The 21,732-nt window shown below is 38.6% G+C and overlaps 3 protein-coding genes across 3 annotated transcripts; all 3 read left to right on the forward strand.

The window, feature by feature from the left end:
• The first annotated feature begins 266 nt into the window (after positions 1-266).
• paox1 (polyamine oxidase (exo-N4-amino) 1) lies at positions 267-5,991 on the forward strand. The gene is made up of 9 exons (XM_083555115.1): positions 267-288; positions 2,073-2,127; positions 2,244-2,399; positions 2,554-2,974; positions 3,065-3,258; positions 4,038-4,287; positions 4,362-4,474; positions 5,143-5,300; positions 5,451-5,991. Exons 1-9 carry the CDS (start codon positions 268-270, stop codon positions 5,604-5,606), a joined length of 1,524 nt encoding a protein of 507 aa, XP_083411241.1. The 5' UTR covers position 267; the 3' UTR covers positions 5,607-5,991.
• A 377-nt stretch (positions 5,992-6,368) lies between these two features.
• Positions 6,369-11,416, forward strand: mrpl55 (mitochondrial ribosomal protein L55). Its single transcript, XM_083553391.1, has 3 exons — positions 6,369-6,526; positions 9,149-9,350; positions 11,162-11,416. Exons 1-3 carry the CDS (start codon positions 6,483-6,485, stop codon positions 11,312-11,314), a joined length of 399 nt encoding a protein of 132 aa, XP_083409517.1. The 5' UTR covers positions 6,369-6,482; the 3' UTR covers positions 11,315-11,416.
• A 1,238-nt stretch (positions 11,417-12,654) lies between these two features.
• On the forward strand, positions 12,655-21,570 carry slc5a9 (solute carrier family 5 member 9). The gene is made up of 13 exons (XM_083553392.1): positions 12,655-12,924; positions 13,054-13,125; positions 13,411-13,515; positions 14,105-14,269; positions 14,566-14,671; positions 14,756-14,836; positions 15,459-15,664; positions 15,924-16,059; positions 16,157-16,264; positions 17,109-17,259; positions 17,657-17,825; positions 20,239-20,454; positions 20,597-21,570. The coding sequence occupies exons 1-13, from the start codon at positions 12,733-12,735 to the stop codon at positions 20,924-20,926; spliced, it is 2,037 nt and encodes a 678-aa protein (XP_083409518.1). The 5' UTR covers positions 12,655-12,732; the 3' UTR covers positions 20,927-21,570.
• The last annotated feature ends 162 nt before the right edge of the window (positions 21,571-21,732 follow it).

The following is a 21,732-nucleotide window of genomic DNA, read 5'->3' on the forward strand; positions in this document are numbered from 1 at the left end:
ATTTATCGGAGAGAAACGTTTGTGTAATCAAATACAGATTAACAGCATGATCTGATGAAATAATTATTTAAACTCACACTGAGTTTCAATCATGTTATATAGTTATAATGGCATTGCGGTCACTTGTGCACAAACCTGTCACCTGCCACAGAAGTCCACTGAATGGAAAAATAGGTAGGCGGGACCAATGTCATAATTTACATCACACAGTTCACTTGCATGTGAAGTAACAATGAATTATTTTCACATCAGCTTGTTCACTTTCATATGCCACATCACCTCAGTAAGGTAAGTGCTGCTGAGACAAGCTTTTTCCAAGTCTGTATTGCATGAATGTGATATCTCTTCCAGATGGCATATGGAAATTATATATGGGTACAGACTTAAGATATACAATTAAGATAGTCATTAAAATAGACCCTTATACTGCATGTAGGTGAGGAAGGCGCGATTGAGATGGTTTGGACATGTGCAGAGGAGGGACATTGGGTATGTGTCGGTAGGAGAATGATGAGGATGGAAGGAAAGAGGAAGACCAAGGAGGAGGTTTATGGATGTGGTGAGGGAAAACATGCAGGTAGTTGGTTTGAAAGAAGCAGATGTAGAGAAAAGGGGGGTTTGGAGACGGATGATCCACTGTGGCTACCTATAATGGGAGCAGCCGAAAGAAGAAGAAGAAGATACTGCATATGTCATTAAAATTCTATTGAGTCGAGAGTCAAGTTTTAATTGTCATATCAAAACTATATAGCTGATGTAGTACACAGTAAAATGAGACAACAATACTCCAGAACCATGGTGCTACATAAAACAACATAAAACTACATCACACGATATAGAGCTACATACAGAACACAGAGATAAGGACTAAAATAAGTTGTCCTTGCCACATAAAGTGCATCATGTCCAACCTAGTGCAAACAGACAACACAAGACAGTGTAGGACAGATATACAACACACAAAATAGCACTGCCAGTAAACTTACTGTATAATGTGTTGTACAGTACAATGTGCAAACAGAGAACTGTAAACAAGAGTATACTTGTAAATATACTGTAAACACAAAATGTTGTGCAAAACAGCAACAGCAGCAATCGAGTAAATGTGCAAAACAGCATGTAAATAGTTATAATATAGTTATAATAAAAATAATAACAATATAATATGGTTGGTGCTGAAGACGTGTGTGTGAATTGAAATGAGTATTGAGTGTGTGTGAGAGTTCAGATTTGTAACAGTTCAGTAACACAAAGTTAAGTGTGTGTGTGTGTGTGTGTGTGTGTGTGTGTGTGTGTGTGTGTGTGTGTGTGTGTGTGTGTGTGTGTGTGTGTTTTGTACAGTTCAGTTCTGTGTATTAAGGAGCCTGAGGGCTTGAGGGAAAAACTGTTGCACAGTCTGGATGTGAGGCCTGAATGCTTCGGAACCTCTTTCTTGATGGTGGGAGAGTGAGGGTTAGGGTTAGGGTTAGGGTCTGTGAGGGGTGTGTGGGGTCGTCCACAATGCAATTAGTTTTACAGATGCAGTGTCTGGTGTAAATATCTGTTTTAGAGATGAGAGATGAGAGGGACTGTTGGCTCCACACCAGGTTGTTAGCTGTTGCACCTCCTCTCTGTATGCTGACTCGTCGTTGTTGCTGATGAGACCCCCCACGTTCATGTCATCAGCAAACTTGGTGGTGTGGTTTGAGCTGTGCATTGCTACACAGTTGTGTGTTAGCATTTGGCTTATTTATAGATAGAACTACTGCTTGACATTGTGCAAATAACACTTGCATAATGTGCATGTTCATGTGCAAAAACCATGCACATCATAAGTGATGCTACAAATCACTTATGAATACCTTTGACTGTTAGGTTTCCACTTTTCAGTGTTTGATTAGGCAACAACTGTAGGGCATCTGTGATTGTGCAGCTCTTGGCCCCTGAAAATGCTTCTTGCATTTTTTTTTATTATTACTATTATTATTATATAATTAATAATTAATATAATTAATAATAGTTAATTTATTTATTTGATTATTATTATGTATTCTATATTCTATATTATCATTACATTTTCTATGGGTTCACAGGTTTCATCCCACTCAAGAACAATGTTTTTACATTTGACTCCTGGTTTTTCAAGCGGTATGTACAATGACATTATGTGCTATGGTTTCGATAGGGCTCTTGAAAAACTTGGTTTTGATGTGGGTACTAAAGATGAATGATGATGATGATTATGATGATAATTATTGTCTCAGTAATTCAGGAGGTGCTGCAGCCCCGTATTGTTGTGGTGGGTGCTGGTGCAGCTGGACTCGGCGCAGCCATCAAGCTAAACCATCTGGGTTTCAAGAACATCATTATTGTTGAAGCATGTCAGCAGGTTGGAGGCAGAATAGCAAAAGCAAATATAGGTGCTTGTGTCTTTTTATAAGATTAAATATATATAGCTGTTTTAAACGATTGGATTTTATTTTTATGGTTTGCATCGTATTTTTATTCGGACACATGAAGCAATATGGAACACATTTAGCCTACATTTAATGTTTTTTTTGTTTTTTTACACAGGAAATGCCTGGGTTGACACTGGGGCTCAGTATGTTCATGGTGCATCTGAAAAAAACCCAGTCTACTGTCTTTTAAAAAAGTCTGGCCTCCTCAGCCAAGTGCCAGAAGATGGCAAAAGCTTGTTCTACAGATGCAATGGATACAAAGTTGATGAAGATTTCAGCAAATATGTGTATGGGGCTGGAGAAAGAATAATTCGGTATTATGGTAATATTGGAAAAAGCATTGGAGAACATTTTGCAGAGAAAGCTCAGGAGCTCATCGACATGCATCAAGCTGATGAGAAGATGCTAGTGCAGAGCATTCTTTCTTTAGTTGGGAAACAGTTTTTGCTCGATATCGGAGCCTCTGACCTTCATAATGTATCTTTGGCTTCGTGGCAATATTATATCAACATGGGGGAAGATCTCAATGTGGAAGGGTACAGTTTGAAAAAGTTTTTATTCATTCAAAAACTTAATAACAACTGCTAATGTGTACTACATAGTGTTATTTAATGTCTTCAATCTAGACTTATGTTTCAATTGGTGGAAAATTTAATGGAGGACTTCCCTAAGGAGTGTTTGCTCTTGAATAAAGCAGTGAGCAAAATTGACTGGGACGGCTCTTTCAGTGATAAAGAAGGCCATGTTTACCCTGTGTGTGTTGTGTGTGAAGACGAAGATGAGATTTTGGCAGATCATGTAATTGTCACAATCTCACTTGGTGAGTAGTTTATGTCATGTATATTATAGTAATTGTATACCACAGCAATACTGTATATCAATGATTATTTTTTCATTATTTCCATTATTATTTTTGAACTTTTACAATTCATGCTTTTATAGTTTATAGTTACATATCTTTGTTGTGAAACCACTGTGAGCTAATTATTATGATGCATTTATGTTTACTGATTACTGATATTTATGTTTTAGCAGCTATACACAGTCATACACACACCAGTTTCTTTTTCCCCCCTCTTCAATTTAAGAAGACAAAAACAGTACATCATGTTAGTGGAAAACTGATGATCCTAGAGACATTTTCCTTAAATGTTATACTGGTCAAATTAAATCTCTGAATGAGATTTGTATGAGATTATGAGATTTTGTGGGTATGAGGTTAGGGCTCTGTGTGGGCAACTCGAGTTCTTCCACACTAAACTTGGCAAACCTTTTCCTCATAGTTTGCTTTGTGCACATGGGCATTGTCATGCTGGTATAGTCTAGACCGGGGTGCCCAATAAATCGATCGCGATCATCCGGTTGATCGCGAAGGTAATGTGGGTAGATCGCATGACATTTAAAAAAAAAAATTATTTATGCATTTTTAGGTAGATCTTTTTGACTTGGTCCTTTTATAAGTATCTCGCATACTGAAAAGGTGTGTGCACCCCTGGTCTAGACCAATCCCTTTGTTTTCTTATGTGTTAATATACAGTTCAATATCATGCTTTCATTTAAAAAAGAAAAAGATTTTTGCACATTGTTTTTTTCCAAAAGGCTGCCTCAAAGCTCAAGCAGACACGTTCTTCAAACCAAGACTTTCAGCAGAGAAGAAGGAAGCGATTGATAAACTTGGTTTTGGAAATATTGGAAAGATCTTCTTAGAATATGAGAAAGCATTCTGGGAGAATGATGTCAGTCATATTAATTTTATTTGGGACGACGACTCTGTTTCATCTGTGCACACTGATCAAGCTCAGTGGCTGAAACACCTCCAAATATTCACTGTGATGAGACCAAAAGAAAAGTATGATGAACAATTAATAAAGATGGTATTAAAATATACAAGTTTGATATAATGAAATAGGTGTCTTGTTTTAGGTTTGGCAATGTCCTAATTGGATGGTGTCCTTCAGATGTAGCTGACCTGATTGAGACCATGCCAGAGAAAGATTTAACTAGTGCAATCACTGAACACATCAGGATGTTTACTGGTAGATTTACATTATATTATGTCTATCTCAAAATTTACAGGGCATCATACAACGACTAGGTATAAATTTGTGGCCACCGATCAGGCATAACATTATGACCACCTGCCTATTGTGTTGATCCCCTTTTGCCAAACCATCCTGACCCTTCGAGCATTAACAGCATTAACAGCATTTCTTAAGCAATTTGAGCTACAGGATCTCGTCTGTTAATCAGCTTTTGCTCCCTGCATGCATTAATGAGCCTCGGCCGCCCACAACCCTGTCGCCGGTTCATCCTTGGTCGACAGAATGGGAAGAGCCCACAAGAGCTGCAGTTTTGGAGATGCTCTGCCCCAGTTGTCTAGCCATCACAATTTGGCCCTTGTCAAATCCGCTTAAATTCGTATGTTCGCTCGAATTCAAAATGGTTACTTGCTCCCTAATAAATACCACCCACTAGCAGGTGCCATGATTAAGAGACAGTGTAACTTCACTGGTTATAATGTTATAATGTCATAATTGTATGCATGGTCGGTGTATATATATATATATATATATATATATATATATATATATATATATATATATATATATATATATATGTTAAAGTAAAGATTTTATAAAGGATACACTCTCTCGCTCTCTCTCTCTCTCTCTCTCTCTCTCTCTCTCTCTCTCTGTGTGTGTAGGAGATCCACATATTCCTCCACCAAAGACAGTTCTGCGCACAGAGTGGCGTAGTAACTGCTTCACATCCGGTGTTTGTAGTTTTCTCCCTGTTAATGTAGATGCGCTGGTCATGGATGTCCTGGCACAGCCTTTAGTTGGCACTAGGAACCCGAACAAGGTAAAAGCCACTTCTTATCAGTGGAATATGTCTAAAGTTTTATTACAATTATTATCAGTTGAGAGGACATGTCATTTGTATTTGCAAATATGAATGCCTTTAGACAGTTAAGGCAAAGTTGTAAGAAAAATTTGGTTATTCTCCTTACAGGATCTTCAGGTTTTGTTTGCCGGAGAAGCAACTATAAAGTCACTGTATGGTACAGTGCAGGGAGCTTTGCTTTCTGGACACAGAGAAGCGGAGAGACTGCTGCAGTATTACAAAGTAACCAAGCCTGCTACTGTTCCCTGTGCCACACAGACTTAATAAATATTTCAGATTTCCTAGATCAGAGTAGCCCATTCATGCCACAAACTTTTCTCAAATCAAATAAGTCTTACTCCAGTGTACTTACTAAAATAAAATTGTATAAAGAAAATGTTTTTCTGAATTTTGTATTCTTTTAAAAATGGCTTTGGACAGTGGTTGTGAATATTTGTGCTCATTCAGCCACAAGGGTGTTAGAAAAGTCAGGTACTGATGTAGGATGAGGAGGCCTTGGGTGCAATCAGCATTCCAATTTATCCCAAAGCTGTTCATTAGGGTTAATGTCAGAGATCTATAGCAGACCAATTGAGATCCTTCTCTTCAACCCATGTAAAACAAATTATCATGGAGCTTGTTTGGGAAAATTATCATGCTACCACATCCGAAGACATCCTATGCAGCTGTCTGCCTCCAACTTATATAATCAATAAACTGAAAAAAATGTGTATAATAATTTGACTTTTTCTAAATTGATATATATGAATATTAATATAAATATGAATGTATATAATTATTTTTGAAAAAGTGGCCACTAAATTTGGGCATTTCTTGTTTTTATTTACACTAAAACAAAGCGCAAAGTTTCAAATAGTAGGATTGAATGGTACTTATATTTATGAACTATAAAGTATGTCAAAAGTTATATAATGCTACTTGGTATGATTTGGACGTCGCGTTTATTTAGTTATTTTGTTCAGTAGGAAACAGACAAAAAAAATACAACCGACACGATGACGTAGGAACCATGTAGTGTCTTGCCACTTGTTTCTGCACGGTAATAATTATGTGAACACCACCTCACATGTTGACCTTTTCCCCATCCTCTGCATGGATTTGTAGTTTATTTTTGTACGTGTAGAAGGCAAAGATATAGCTATGGCTCTAAATAAAATACTGACATGTCATCGGAGTCTATTCAGGTAAGTTTTAAAACAAAGAAGGCCGCTGTTTTGGAGTCTGGGTTGCTTAGCACAGGCGCGCTAACAGGACCACAGTGTCAGTGCCAGTGTAACACTACTTACTCAGCTTTACAGGTCGCAGATAAAAGGAGAACAATGATGAATCCTGGACTCAATGACAGTTTTATGCATCTAAACCTGTAGACAGTAGTTTTGCTAAATGCTCATACCTACATGGATTGTTTTCTAAATCGTTTGCACTTACTAGGATTTTTTTGGTTACAAAAGCATCCAGTTGAACATTTTCTAAAGTGAAAGAAATAAATGATAAACAATAACAGTATAAAAGTTATTGCACATTTTTAAATCAAGAAAATAAACACAAAAAAGTGCAATTAAAGTTAAAATTTAAGTTTAAAGTTTGAATTAAAGTCACTAAGTTTTATTTTATTGCAAATTGGGGAGAGCGTTTAAGTGCTCATGAGGTAGATGCCTGTGGAAAGAAACTTTTCTTGTGCCTGGCTGTCTTGGTGCTTGCAAAAGTTTTTTTAAAAAGCATATTGCTTGGATGTGAGGGATCCAGGGTGATTTTCAGGGCCCTTTTTCATACTCTGGGTCTATACAGTTCTTGAAGTGTGGGAAGCATCAATAATCCTTTCATCCTTTCGAACCGTCCCCTGTAGTCTTCTGATGTTTGATTGTGTAGCTGAGCCGAACCAGACAGTTATTGAAGTGCACAGGACAGACTCGAGCAGCTCCTGTGGCAGGTTGAACTTCCTCAGTTGGCGAAGGAAGTACATCCTCTGTTGAGCCTTTTTAACAATTAAGAGTCGGTGTGATTGTCGACCTTCAAGCCCTGAGAGATGGTGGTTCCCAGGAACCTGAATGACTCCACTTCTGCCACAGTTCTGTTCATGATGGTGAGTGTGGGGAGTGCAGGGTGGGTTTCTCCTGAAATCCACAATCATCTCCACAGTTTTGAGCGTGTTTATCTTCAGTTTGTTATGACTGCACCAGACAGCCAGCTGAACTTAGCTTCTAAATGCAAATTATCACAGTCATTAATGACTGTAGTGTCATCTGCAAACTTCAGGAGCTTGACAGAAGGGTCTGTAGAGATGCAGTCGTTGGTGTACAGATAGAAAGGTGGTGGGGAGAAAACACATCCCTGGGGGGGGCACTAATGCTGATAGTACGGCTGTTTGTCATGGATTTTCTCAGTCTCACTAGCTGTTGCCTATCTGTCAGAAAGCTGGTGTAACACTGACATGTAGAGATAGGAACAGAGAGCTGGGTTAGTTTGGTCTGGGGAAGTTTTGGGATGATGGTTTTGAAGGCCAAACATCCAACATACCAGTTTGCCTGGTAAGCAAACTGCATTGGGTCCAGCAAGGATCCAGTGATGTCCTTCAAATAAGCCAACACCATTCTATCAAATGACTCCATTACCATAGATATTAGGGCAATAGCTCTGTAGTCTTTAATTTCAGTGATTTTTGGTCTCTTTGGGACGGGTATGATGGAATGTTTAAAAGCAGGAAGGCACTTTACAAAGTTCCAGTGATCTGTTAAAGATCAGTGAAAAGATGGATGCCAGCTGGTCTTCACAGGTTCTTAGACAGGCTGGTGAAACTCCGTCTGGTCCTGGTGCTTTCCTTCTTTTTTCCCCTAAAGACCTTCACTGATCTGAAGTACAGTAGGGGGGCTGCTGGAGGTGTTGATGTTCGAGTGGTGAGATGGTCAGGAAGGGTGTGAGGTGTGCTACTGGGAGTTTCATATCTACAGTAAAACTCATTCAGGTCATCAACCAGTTGTTGATTCCCTACAGAGCTGGGGGATAGTGTCTTGTAGCTTGTGATATCACTCAGGTCTTTCCACACTGAAGCAGGGTCATTGGCTGAGAACTTACCCTGCTTTTAGTGAACTGAATTTGCCTGTATTTAGTCTGAACATATACAAGGCAGAAGCTTGAGGAGAAGTACGAACTGGAGAGCGGGTATAATCCGTAATGCGGGTAGAATCTGTAATGCGGGCAGTCCAGGGATGATTGCCAATGTGAACCGTTAAAGGCAAATTTATCTTGAGCATTTCCTCCAAAGCGGAGCCAGGAAGTACGGGAAATACTAGTGGTAGGAAGTCTGGTAGCTCTCTCATGGCAACGAATAGATCCGACTGTCAGTGAGGTGGAATCGGGACCTTATAAAGGGGAAAGGTAATGGGGAACAGGTGTAGGTGATTAGAGCAGGAAGAGGCTGAGTCAGAGTTAGAGCCTTAGAAGGAGGTGTGGCTGGTGGTTCCCTGACAAAATCACACTTGCATTGGTATGAATGAAAAAATGACAATATTAAAATATAGATGAATAGATATAGATGAATATCATTAATTATCAATAATAACATATAAATAAATGTAAATTGAGCAAATTAGTTATTTCAGAAGTGTGTATCAAACTGGTAGCCCTTCGCATTAATCAGTACCCAAGAAGTAGCTATCAGTTTAAAAAAGGTTGGTGACCCCTGGCTTAGACAGTTTGCTCTTCAAAATGACTGGCTTTGTATTGTTACACCAAGGTCACATGCACTGCTAATGTTTCCCTTCTGTATTCCCTGTTTATGTTAAATGGTGATATTTCCTCTACTTTAGGTGTCTCCAGGATGTGATATCTCAGAGATGTTTACTTTCTGTGTCCTCGTTTCATGCTACACCCACTCAGTCAAACTCCAACCGATCCTCTGTGGTTTGCTGCAGCAGGCAGAAGTATGAGCGCATGTACCCGGTGTTGCTTGTGCATCCTGACGGCTCCACCATTAATATCAGATACAAAGAACCTCGGAGAATTCTAATGGTAAGTGTAAACGTTTCAGTTAGTTAGGTTATTGCATCCATTTCGTTTGTGGGTGGATCGAATATTATTATTATTATTATTATTTTGAATTAAAACATTACTACACGGCATGAATATTACATCAGTTATGTTCAAATATTAGTTAATTAAAAAGTGCAAAAGTTTGCATTAACTTTGACTCATTCTAGTAAACATATTTAATATGACTATTTAATAAAACCAGTTTACTTTTCCCCTATTAATTTATATATATTATGTTATATTTATATTTTTTTTATTATGTTTGAATCGGTTTAACTTATAACATAAAAGTAAGGTTAATAATATAACGTAGAGAACAAAATTTTAACTCAAAATTCGGGTGATGCAAAAATTAGTACATCCCACTGATAGTCTCTGGAGTTTAGACTACATTTTAGACTACAAATGTCTTATTTAAGAAGAATTCAACCACAGGTGAGTCTAATCATTCATTGCACTGGTGGCCAGCAGACAGCTGACTATAAAAGGGTGTTACTTCAAGAAAACCCCTTCCCATTTCATGCTGTCAGCAATGGCACCACATGATAGAAATGTCACAAGACCTGAGAAAGAAAATAATTACTTTACACCAGAAAGGCAAAGGCTACAAGAAGATAAGTAAAGCTTTACTTATTAGTCAGAATACTGTAGCAAAGGTGGTACAAAAATGTTAATAAAGATGGAACCGCAATCATCTCACAGAGATGTCCAGGTCGTCCACGGAAGTTAACACCTCGACAGGAGCCTCTTCTGATGAGAAGGTTTGAAGAGAATTGGCATGTAAGTTCACTGCAGTTATCTAAAGAAGTAGAAAGCCAAACTGGGGTGACTGTTTTCCATGACACAATACGGCATACACTGCAGAGGAATGGCATGCATGTGTGCTGTCCAGGAAAGAAGCCTCTTCTAAAGCCTAGGCACAAAAAGGCTCGCCTAGTATTTGCCAGGACCCATGCTGACAAAGACTATGATAAAGACTACTGGGACTCTATACTCTGGAGTAAGGAGACCAAGATAATAGTTTTTGGAACTGATGGCTTTGAAACTATGGTGTTGCGAAAGTGAGTAATACAATGAAAATTGCATAGTGCCTAAGGTGAAACATAGCGGTGGCAGTGTGCTTATGTGGGGCTGCCTGGGTGCTGCTGGTGTCGGGGAGCTGCACTTCATTAAACGCATCATGAATTCACAGATGTACTGCTCTATACTGAAAGAGAAGATGCTACCATCACTCCGTGCCCTTGGTCGTCGTGCACATTTCCAACATGACAAAGATCCTAAACACACATCTAAGGCCACTGTTGGATTTCTGAAGAATAGGGCTGAAAGAGATTCAATGAACAAGTTTGTCTCCTGATCCGAACCCAATCGAACACCTATGAGGAACTCTGAAGAGACAATTTGAGCATCACTCTCCATTCAGCATCCAGTCTCTAAGAGAGGTAATTATTGAAGAATGGAAAAGATAGATGTTGCAAAATGTCGCCAACTTGTTCATTTCATTCCTAGAAGATTTGGTGCTGTCATTAAAAATCATGGAGGCCATATAAAAGTACTAGATGTAGTAGTTTTGGTTTGTTGTGTACTTATTTTTGCATCATCAACTAATTTGAGTAAAACTGAATTTAACCTTAATTTCAAGTTATAAGTTAAACTTTGTCTTGTCAACATTTTGGAAATTGTTTTTGTGTTCATTGTGTTTTGTGTTTATTTCACCTTTCAAAATATAGTAGTGGATAAAAAAAAAAAAAACTGTACATTTCCCACAAGCCTTTCTTGATTTCTCTCAGATGCCTGTGGACATTACAAGTCTGTCAGAGGAGGAGAGAAAAGCCAGGATGCGAAAGAGGGATCCTAAGAGGGGAGTGACTAAGAGAAAGGATGATGAAATTGAGGATGACTTTAAAGTGGAGGACTACAGCAAGTTCTGGAAGAAAACATGATATATATATCAGTATATGAATGCTATTTTACATGTACAGAATGTATGCTGTTTTGTTTATTTGTTTATCATTGAATCATTAAAGATTCTTAATACCAAGAGAGTCAATCTCTTTGTCTTTCTCTTACACATACATACACACAGACATATGCATGTGTTTTTTAAACATTTCATTACACATTCATTCCCTATTTGCTTTTATAATAATCTCCACCTTTCTGGGAAGGCACTCAATGTGCTTGTGGAGATTTGTGATAATTTAGCCAAAAGGGTGTTAGTAATGTAGGTGAGGTGAGATGGCATTCCAATTCATCCCAAAGGTGTTCAATAGGGATGAGGTCAGAGCTCTATAGCAGACCACTTGAGATCTTCATGGATCAAGCTTGTCTTTGAGTATTGTCATGACATTTCTGCAATATAGAGTGATGGTACATTTTTAGATTACTATATAGTTGTTTTCTTTTCTCCTTCTACTGGGCTGCTGCCATTAGGGGTCACCACAGCGGATCATCCGTTTCCATACCCCCCTGTCCTCCACATCTGCCTTTTTCAAACCAACTACCTGCATGTCTTCCCTCACCACATCCATAAACTTGGCCTTCCTCCTTTCCTCCTTCCTGGTGGCTCCATCCTCAGCAGTCTCCTACTGATATACCCCATGTCCCTCCTCTGCACATGTCCAAACCATCTTACTTGTGCCTCCCTCACCTTGTCTCCAAGACGTCCTACATGCACAGTACCTCTAATAAACTCATTTCTAATCCTGTCCATCCTTGTCGCTCCCAACGAAAACCTCAACATCTTCAGCTCTGCTACCTCCAGCTCCACCTCATGTCTTTTACTCAATGCCACTGTCTCTAAATCATACAACATCGCAGGTCTCACCACAGTCCTGTAAACTTTCCCTTTCACTCTTACAGATACCCTACTATCACAAATCACTCCTGTCACTCTTCTCCACCCACTCCACCCTGCCTGCACTCTTTTCTTAACTTTTTTAAGACACTCTACATTACCTTGCACTGTTAACTCCTCCACCTCTTCTCCCTGCAACCGCACCACTCCACCCCCCTCCCTCTCATTCACACACATGTACTCTGTCTTCCTCTTACTGACTTTCATTCCCCTTCTCTCCAGCACGTACCTTCACCTCTCCAGGCTCTTCTCAACCTTTTTTGTAAGTGTTAAAATGAAGCATTTTAATATTTGGTATATCACCATTCCTAATTTGGTCTTAAATGGCCTGCCATGGCACTGAAAGTGACTTCACTGTTAAAATGATTTCACTGAGAAGACTTGAGAACTCCCTGACAGACGGACTACGAGGTGTTTTTATACAGCTCTCTGTACAATACATCCCACTGTGAGGGTTTCCTCATCTGTTTTTCACCTTTCTCACAAGGTCTCTGGGTGTGATTAATGATTCACAGAGTCAGTCCTAGCCTCAAAGTTCACAATCCTTTGTCTGGTATTTTATTCAAAATGACATCCGCATCTGAGCTGGTTACAGGCACAGCTGAGCCGGGTCAAAATGGGAAATTTACGCTTGAGATTGCTGATATTGTGGTTGTGGTGGTCTATTTTATATTTGTTTTAGCAGTGGGAATATGGGTACGTTGACTGTTTAATGGCCTTATTTTTAATTGAGTGCAATAAAGTTTATTTTATTAAAAAAGAAACTTTCCCCAAGCTTTCTCTTTAATTGACACAGCTGATGGGTTTTGTTTTTGTTGTTTTAAGTCATCTGTCAAAGCCAACAGGGGAACTATTGGAGGTTACTTCTTAGCAGGAAGATCCATGACATGGTGGCCAGTGAGTTGTTTCAAATTTGTACCAATTTCCTGTTCTTTAAATGTACTGCATAGCTGTAGAAGAAAGTGATTCTAGTTTTATCACTATTACTCTGACATAAGTATCTGAAGGTAAGAAAAAATAAAAACATTATAATACTATTGGTGGGTTTTAACATATAAAGATATTAGCAGAACATAGACCAAACACAGATATAACAGATTTAGATGGATAAAATGTATAATACAGTTTATGAATGAAAGTTTTAAAATATATATAATATTTTCGCTTGTTTTCTTCTGATAGATTGGAGCTTCTTTGATGTCCAGTAATGTTGGCAGTGGTTTGTTCATTGGATTAGCTGGTACTGGGGCAGCAGGGGGGATCGCTGTGGGGGGATTTGAGTGGAATGTAAGTTCTGAATATTTTTATATTTAGGTTGTAAAAGTGTAGCAGCCTGGTAAAACCTGTCACACAGCAACATTCTGTACTGTAGAGAGTTCTGAAAAGTCAAGACTTTAAAATTATATATAGTTTTACATATATAATTTTATATATTTTGCATATATCTTAACCAGGTTGTAGCGTTTGTAAAGTCTGATGTGAAAAGTGAGAAAGTTGGATTTAAATACACCATTCTGATTGTGACAAAGCAGCATCATGGACAATCTAACATCCTAACAATCTAACTTATTATAATAACTGAACTTAATTAGGTTTATGTATATTTTGCCACATTTTGTAGCTATTTAGCAACTTGGTCCAAGTATGGTGTTCAATTATTGACAGGGAGCAACAGGAAGGTATTAGTCATGTGACCTTTGAAGCAACCATGGGTAGATATGAAAGTAAATAAAACAATTTAATTAATACTTTATATATTTATAATTTAAGTTGAGGTGGGGTTTTTTTCTGCAAACACCAGAGACAAACCAGCTAGTTTAAACTAACAACAATGCAGTATGTGGTGTGTAAAAAAAATGTGTTCTTCTTATGAAAGGCAGCATGGGTCCTTGTGGCATTGGGCTGGATCTTTGTGCCTGTGTACATTTCCGCTGGAGTCATCACAATGCCCGAATATCTCAAGAAGAGGTTTGGAGGCCAGCGCATTCGGATTTACATAAGTGTTCTGTCTCTCATTCTCTACATCTTCACCAAAATATCAGTAAGAACTCCAAACATGTTTTAATGAACATGGAGCAAAAATTATTTAAATTTAATTTATATTTACAGTTTTTGGCTGGCGGACTTATAGTCCCTTTGTAGTCTCCATCTAAACATATTCTGATATTAGTACAAATAAGTCAATGTCATAAGATACCTTTCCCCATATATTTTCTAAAATTCCATATGTTTATGGGAGAAATTAAGAAATTATAAACCTTTCCAGGCTTTTGTGCTAGATATACAGGGACCCTTTACTTTCAGGTTGTCCTCTGACTTTTACTTTACTCTTGCCAGACAGACATTTTCTCTGGAGCCCTGTTCATTCAGGTCTCACTGGGATGGGACCTGTATCTCTCCACTGTCTTGCTGCTTGCAGTCACAGCACTCTATACAATTGCTGGTAACGAAAACAAAATAATATGTGAACTGAATACCATTACGGCATATGTTTGCTGATGGATTGTTGATGGGTTATTTTTTGTAGGTGGATTAACAGCAGTGATTTACACTGATGCACTGCAGACTGTCATCATGGTAATTGGAGCATTTGTTCTCATGTTCATAGGTATGTATTTTTAAGCTAGAACGCAAGTGCACTATCATTTAAATGCTATAATATTTCTGGTGAATTTTTAAATGTGATTGTTTCAAAGGCTTTTTATAACAATAGAAATATGTAATCATATGATATCATTACCATTATCATTAAATAAAAATGTAAATAACAAACACTGATACAATGATGTCATATAAGAGTAAAAGAAGGGTAACAATAAATGTGATTTACATGGGTCCTCTCACTCCATGCTGTTGTCTTTATTGTTGTTATTTTTTTATAACATCATGCCCCATTGTTATTTACCCAACCTGATTTCATTTCCACATTTAGAGATACATTATTTGTACTTTGTAGTTTACCTAATAGAAACCAATGATATTGTGGATGATTCTACTTTCTAGACTTTGATCTTAGGATGCATATAATACAATATGTGCAATGCAATAGTAAAGTAAAATATGAATAGTTAGATTTCTTTATAATATTTCTGGATTAGCTATCTGACATAATGAATGAGACAAAAACAAGAAAAGTTTTACTTGGGTAGGTAAATTTCTCAGCAGGGTCTTGCATGTGAAGAAAGCTTGCATCATGCATATTATGGTTTGTTAATTTCTGTCCCTATCAGCATTTAATAAAGTAGGTTGGTACCAGGGCTTGCTGGAGCAATATGAGAAAGCTATACCTGCTCTCACTGTTCCTAACACAACGTGTCACCTTCCTCGCTCTGATGCCTTTCACATCTTTCGGGACCCGGTCAGTGGTGATCTGCCGTGGCCTGGCTTGCTTTTCGGTCTCACCGTGCTGGCTACATGGGTGTGGTGCACTGACCAGGTAACTGTTTCATAGTTCTTGTTTTTTTTTTAACAAGGCTGAAGAAGAAGGCTCTAATTACTGAGCCAGAAATCCAGAGGAAGTGCATTATATTCTTTGATTCTTCTAATTATTGCAATGAAAAGATTGTTGATTTTTACATTTGCTGCATGAGAGACACTTTGTCTAACCAGACACCAGCTTGGAGCTAAAAGTGGTTACCTTTAAAATAACTATTATTGTACGTTTGACTATGCTTCTGGTCTTTGGTCATTTGCAGGTGATAGTGCAGAGGTCCCTCTCTGCTAAAAACCTGTCCCATGCTAAAGGAGGCTCGGTGTTAGGTGGCTACCTAAAAATCCTACCCATGTTCTTCATTGTCATGCCAGGAATGATCAGCAGAGCACTCTACCCAGGCAGGTTCAATCATCTCAATTCTAATCTCCCCAAGATAACATGGGTCTTCCGATATGTTCTTCTAAACCCACATCAATGTGCGTTTATATCAAACAGATGAAGTTGGATGTGTAGATCCTAATGATTGCTTTAAGATATGTGGAGTTTCTGTGGGCTGTTCTAACATCGCCTATCCTAAACTGGTAGTGGAATTGATGCCAGTAGGTACTGTATGGCCGCCGTTTCCTTTTATCCTATGATCATTCCATTTCTGATTATTTATGTTTAACATTATTAATAGGCAGAGTACAGAGTCCAATGGGGAAAGTACAGGCATGTGGAATAATACTTAGATAAATATTAAACAGTACTAGTTAATACTCATATTAAATTGTCATTTCATACTTTATTAAATTGAATAAGATATCCAAATAGGATGACTGATTATTTTTTTTCTCCTTTGCTTATTTTTCATTTCATGTAATGAACAATCTAGAAGGTCTCAGATATTTTTCAGATATTTTCTGGTTAGCTAGTAGAAAGAATCTATATTAAAGAATGCTATTATAAAAATAGCAAGAGAGCGAAAGTAAGGAAGGATGGCATAACATCTGAAAATCAGCAGCATATTCCAAATGCTATAATTAAAGAATTGTTAAATCACCTAAAATAAATTTTTGCATGCCAAGTCAGTGGCATATTCGAAATATGAACAACACATGTAAATCAGAGAAATTCTTGTAGGATTGTCTTTCCCAGGGTCAATTATGAAATGTTCATAACAGAATGTTCTGTAGTGATCATAGTGTTTTCATAATTGAATATTGATATTTGAATCCTTTTGTTATTAAATAAGTCAAAACCTTCAAAATATTTAGTATTTTATTAAATACGTTTAAAAAAATATAAATGTTATTCTGTGCCAAGACAAACAATTATAAAACACTCAATCTGTTTCTTTATTTATTTATTTTTTGTAAACAACAAAATGAATGTATTGTGTGTGGATAAAGTGTCCATTTGCCAAACAAGGTGAGTATAACATACCCGTCCTACTTTTTTCCTGCAGGTATGCGAGGCCTAATGATTGCAGTAATGATGGCTGCTCTTATGTCCTCTCTTACATCTATATTTAACAGCAGTAGCACCCTCTTCACTATGGACATTTGGCTGCGCATGAGACGACAGGCATCTGAGAGGGAGCTCATGGTAGTGGGCAGGTAGAAACGTTTATTTCAATTTTACTTAATATACTGTACATACAACTAGGCTTATCAGCTTCCATTAAACTGTGCTCCATATCAGAAAAAAAGTGTGATATTTGAAACAAATGAAACTTGTAATTATAGTAATCTACATTTACATTTATGCCATTTGGCAGACACCCTTACCCAGAGCGACTTACAACTTTTAAGGGGTTTAGGGCTTTGCTAAAGGGCCCAGCATTGGCAGCATAGTGATAGGACTACTTGGTCTAACTATCTTGACATAATAACACATTACCATTTTGTTACATTTACTTTAATAAACTTACATAACCTACATCACTTTTCCAAGATCTAGCTAAATCATTTACTGCTTATTATTTTGACAGTTTGTTTTGATTTGCATCAACAGGGTGTTTGTTTTATTCTTGGTGGTCCTGAGCATTTTATGGATTCCAATTATCCAGTCAGCCAACAGTGGGCAGCTGTTCGATTACATTCAGTCTATAACCAGTTACTTGGCCCCTCCAATCACTGCTGTCTTTCTGATGGCCATCTTTTGGAGTCGCGTGAATGAACAAGTGAGAACTACACTATGTTACCCTGGTGCCCTTAGGGAACGAGACGCTGCGTCAACTTCACTTTGGGAATGCCTCTGCGTGTACACGCTTTATATTATGTTTGAAATCTGTCCAACGGGAAGACCAGGGAGCTATAAACGCACATGCGGTGGAGCCTACGCTAGCTTCTGACATGGAAGAAGCACTGCAGGGATGCAGGGAGTGTGGCTTGGAGTCGCAGCGCCTCGTTCCCTTTAGAGGGTTAAATACTTAATAGAGAATAGGGAATAGAGACGTTCCCTTTCAGGAGCTCGAGCTGCGTCAACAACGCTTTGGGAATGAGAGTTTAATCCCGCCAGACTGACCAGCCCCTGCCTAGTGTAGATGGGCACAGCTAGGCTGGAGGACAGAGAAGCCTGGAGTGGCCATGAGGTCAAGGCTATAGAACCTAACAAGGTAAGCAAGGTGGACCAGCCCACGGCAAATGTCTTGGAGAGAAGCTCCAGAGTACCAGGCCTTAGAGGCCACCACACTCTGAGTGGATTGAGTTCTGACCCTGGAAGGAGCATGGAGACCCGAAGACTCATAAGAGGATGAGATAGCATCCACAATCCACCTGCTAAGGGTCTGCTTGTTTGCAGGGAGCCCCCTTTTATAGGGTTTGTAAGCTTCTCCTGGTCAGGGGCCTGAAAGGGAGGAGGATAGAATGCCTGCAGCACAACGGATCATGGGGGGAACCAAAGGCACCTTAGGAACATACCCCGGTCTTGTTCAGAAAAAGGCACTATCCATGCCTCGGGTAAAATGCAGGAGAGGCGGGACCACAGAAAGGATTTAAAGGTCCGACCATCTTTAGGGAGAAAAACAGCCTTGACTGTCAGAAACTGTCAGAAACCATGCAAGGGCTTGAAGGGATGCTTAGACAGAACCTCCAGAAAAACAGCCAGATCCCACACAGGCACTCTAGGTCGCACTCGGGTCCTCAGCCTCTGGGTGCGGCAGAGGAAATGCGTCACTAAAGGGTGCTTGCCCAACGACTGTTTAACAAGCGGAGCACAATAAGCCGCAGTAGCCGACACGTTACCTTTTAGGGTGGAAGGAGACAACCCTGTGGCAAACTGTCCCTGAAAGAACTCCAGCACTGTTCCGACCGGGCAGTTAACTGGGTCCAACTGGTGGTGCTCTTGCCACACAGTAAACAGGCGCCTGAAACTGGTATGCCTAGAGCAGCTGGAACGGTGCACTGCAGCCGTTCTAGGGACCTCCTGAGAGGGGGCGAGTCTACCCCATCCGCTACGGTACCGGGCGGAGGTTGAGGGAGACACTCCCTGGAGATCACTTTGCCCTGAAACACCATACGTGGCAGGTTTAACAAACTTACCATCTTACTTATACTACCTGAGTTCTCCAGCAGACACAGACATGCACACAGCACTTCCTTAACAAACAGAAGCTAGCATCGGCTCCACCACATGTGTGTGCGTTTATAGCTGCCTTGTTGTAACTTCACCCAGCCAGTGACGTCGCACCTCCCGTTTTACAGATTTCACACGTGATTCACAGCATGGACATGCAGAGGTGCCGTTGATGCAGCTCAAGTTCCTGGAAGGGAACTCATATTGCTGAATTTATTAGTGTTGTGTTTGGTCCTTATTAGGTAAGCAATACTATGAGGTAATTTCCTTTAAGTAAGCAAGACATGCATTTTAGTATTTCTTGCAATTTTTATGATGTATGTTTTTTTGTAGTCACTATTGTGGCTGGTGCTTTTATTCAAAATGACTTAAATAGAGACAGGACAATAAGAATAAGAAAAAGAACAATCAGGTGGAAAAAAATAGAGATGAAGCATTTATTTGTTACATATACATTACTGTACAGTTCAATTATTTTCTTCACATACTGTATGCTAGTTTGTTATAAAGCTGAGATCAAAGTGCAGGGTCAGCCATGATACAGCATAACTGGAAAAAAGGGTTAAAGGTCTTTCTCAGACGACTCAACAATGTCAGTTTGGTACCGTAGTTTTAACCCCTAGGCATTTTAGGATGAAGTATTTTGCTCTTTGGCTCAAAAGCAAATGCACAGCCAGGAATGACATAGTCATGTGCAGAGTAGAAAAATAATAAGGGAACATAACATTTTGTCTTACAAAACCAGAACAACAAACTTGATCTTCTCTCATGAAGGCCACAGTATTCCTTTGCTCTAAGTAAAGCTAAATGGCTTTCAAAGAGAAACTAGAAAAATTATCTTTTGGTCAATCCTATTTTTCATCATGAAATGAGTAAATTTTAGGGGTGGTTAAAAATGGTATTGATGGCTCAAGTGTAGATGTTCCTTCAATTTCCTTTTCAATTGTTTTTGTGGGGTAAATCTACTCTTTCAGGGTGAACTGTGCTTGCTAACTCCAGTTGTTTGTTTAACTGTCTAGGGGGCATTCTGGGGGCTGATGGTGGGATTGGTGGTTGGCCTTGTACGCATGGTGATGGAGTTCGCCTATGGTACTCCTTCCTGTGGACAGGAGGACTTGAGACCGTCCATACTTAAAGATGTGCACTACCTGTACTTTGCTCTTATACTGCTTGCACTGACAGTGCTTGTAATTACTACAGTCAGCCTCTGCACTTCTCCTATCCCAGAGCAACATGTAAAGCACTTAAATTTACACCCTACAGTACACCCACACACATTCGTGTTTATTTAATTGATTAAATGGCACATAATTTCCCTTAATGTTCATCAGTGACATTTATGAACTTTTATTTTATATGTACACCTGAACTCTGCAGCTTATCCGTCTAACCTGGTGGACACGACACAGTAGGCAGGAGCGTGTAGATATGGAAGACCTTTGGGCAACCTCACCCACATCAGCATCCTCTCACCCTGCTTCTGACCCTGAGATGAATATGGAAAGGCGTGTGTGGTGGAGACGAGTGGGAATGTGGCTGTGTGGACTGTCTGAAGCTGCAAAACCGGAGCTAAGCCAAGAGGAACAACTGGCTATGGAAAAAAAGCTGACTAGCATTAAAGAGGAACCCATCTGGAGAAATGTTTGCAATATCAATGCTATTATTCTACTCACAGCAAATGTATTTCTTTGGGGTTACTTTGCTTAAGAAGAGCTGACTCTTCTCTCTTCACTCTATCATGTGTTACATCTGGAGTCAAGAGTTTTGTAGCCATGACATTTATCTGAGAAACCTAAAACAGAATAACTTGAATTTAAAAAGACAGTACTGTACAAACGAATAAAACCATCCAATACTTAAGAGGAGCCTTAAAAAAATGCTAGTTGGTAATAAATAAATAAAATATAACAAACAAACAAGTAGAATTATAATGATATAGTGCTAACAATGGATAAAGCATGCTGATTGTTGGACCAAATGATTGCCTAACACACAATAATGGACAAACTCTACGGTTACACATAATTATAAAGTAATGTGTTGAGAAAATTTGCTACAGTCCTCAGAAAAAGTCACTTAAACTCCAAAAACTCTTTGGTTTATTTTTAATAGTTATATATCATGATAATTAATCATTTAAGAGATATATAAACATTTACTATATAAATATCTAAACTGTAATTTTACCTGTATATTGTGTAGTAAAAATAAAAAAGTTTACTGGATTACATTCCGGACATAAATATGTATATTAATAATGCTGTTAATAGTTTGGCTACATGGAAGGTTTATACTGTTGTAATGAATTAAACATTGATTACATTTATATAATAAAAAATTATAATCTGGCATATTTAGTACAATAACCTGTTTTTTATGTAATATAATTGAAATGTAATACTAAGGAAATAAATATACTGGAATAGTTTCCTTTTCATCTTTCTGATTATGCCACTTCATGCTGATTCTGCACTAGGTGATCCTCCCTTTGATCCACTCCGGGCTTTTCTTTT

This window comes from Silurus aristotelis, assembly GCF_946808225.1.
Source record: "Silurus aristotelis genome assembly, chromosome: 11".
Taxonomy (NCBI): Eukaryota; Metazoa; Chordata; class Actinopteri; order Siluriformes; family Siluridae; genus Silurus; species Silurus aristotelis.

Bases quoted from the DNA above. Each gene is read 5' to 3' on its own strand.
- paox1 (XM_083555115.1), top strand. From the start codon at position 268: ATGCCACATCACCTCAGTAAG. The intron at 2,400-2,553 runs GTGCTTGTGTCT...TTTTTTACACAG, and splicing joins AATAGCAAAAGCAAATATAG to GAAATGCCTGGGTTGACACT. The intron at 5,301-5,450 runs GTAAAAGCCACT...TTCTCCTTACAG, and splicing joins GCACTAGGAACCCGAACAAG to GATCTTCAGGTTTTGTTTGC.
- mrpl55 (XM_083553391.1), top strand. From the start codon at position 6,483: ATGGCTCTAAATAAAATACTGACATGTCATCGGAGTCTATTCAG. The intron at 6,527-9,148 runs GTAAGTTTTAAA...CCTCTACTTTAG, and splicing joins TGTCATCGGAGTCTATTCAG to GTGTCTCCAGGATGTGATAT. The intron at 9,351-11,161 runs GTAAGTGTAAAC...GATTTCTCTCAG, and splicing joins AACCTCGGAGAATTCTAATG to ATGCCTGTGGACATTACAAG.
- slc5a9 (XM_083553392.1), top strand. From the start codon at position 12,733: ATGATTCACAGAGTCAGTCCTAGCCTCAAAGTTCACAATCCTTTGTCT. The intron at 12,925-13,053 runs GTACGTTGACTG...TGTTGTTTTAAG, and splicing joins TTTTAGCAGTGGGAATATGG to TCATCTGTCAAAGCCAACAG. The intron at 20,455-20,596 runs GTAAAGCACTTA...TGAACTCTGCAG, and splicing joins CTCCTATCCCAGAGCAACAT to CTTATCCGTCTAACCTGGTG.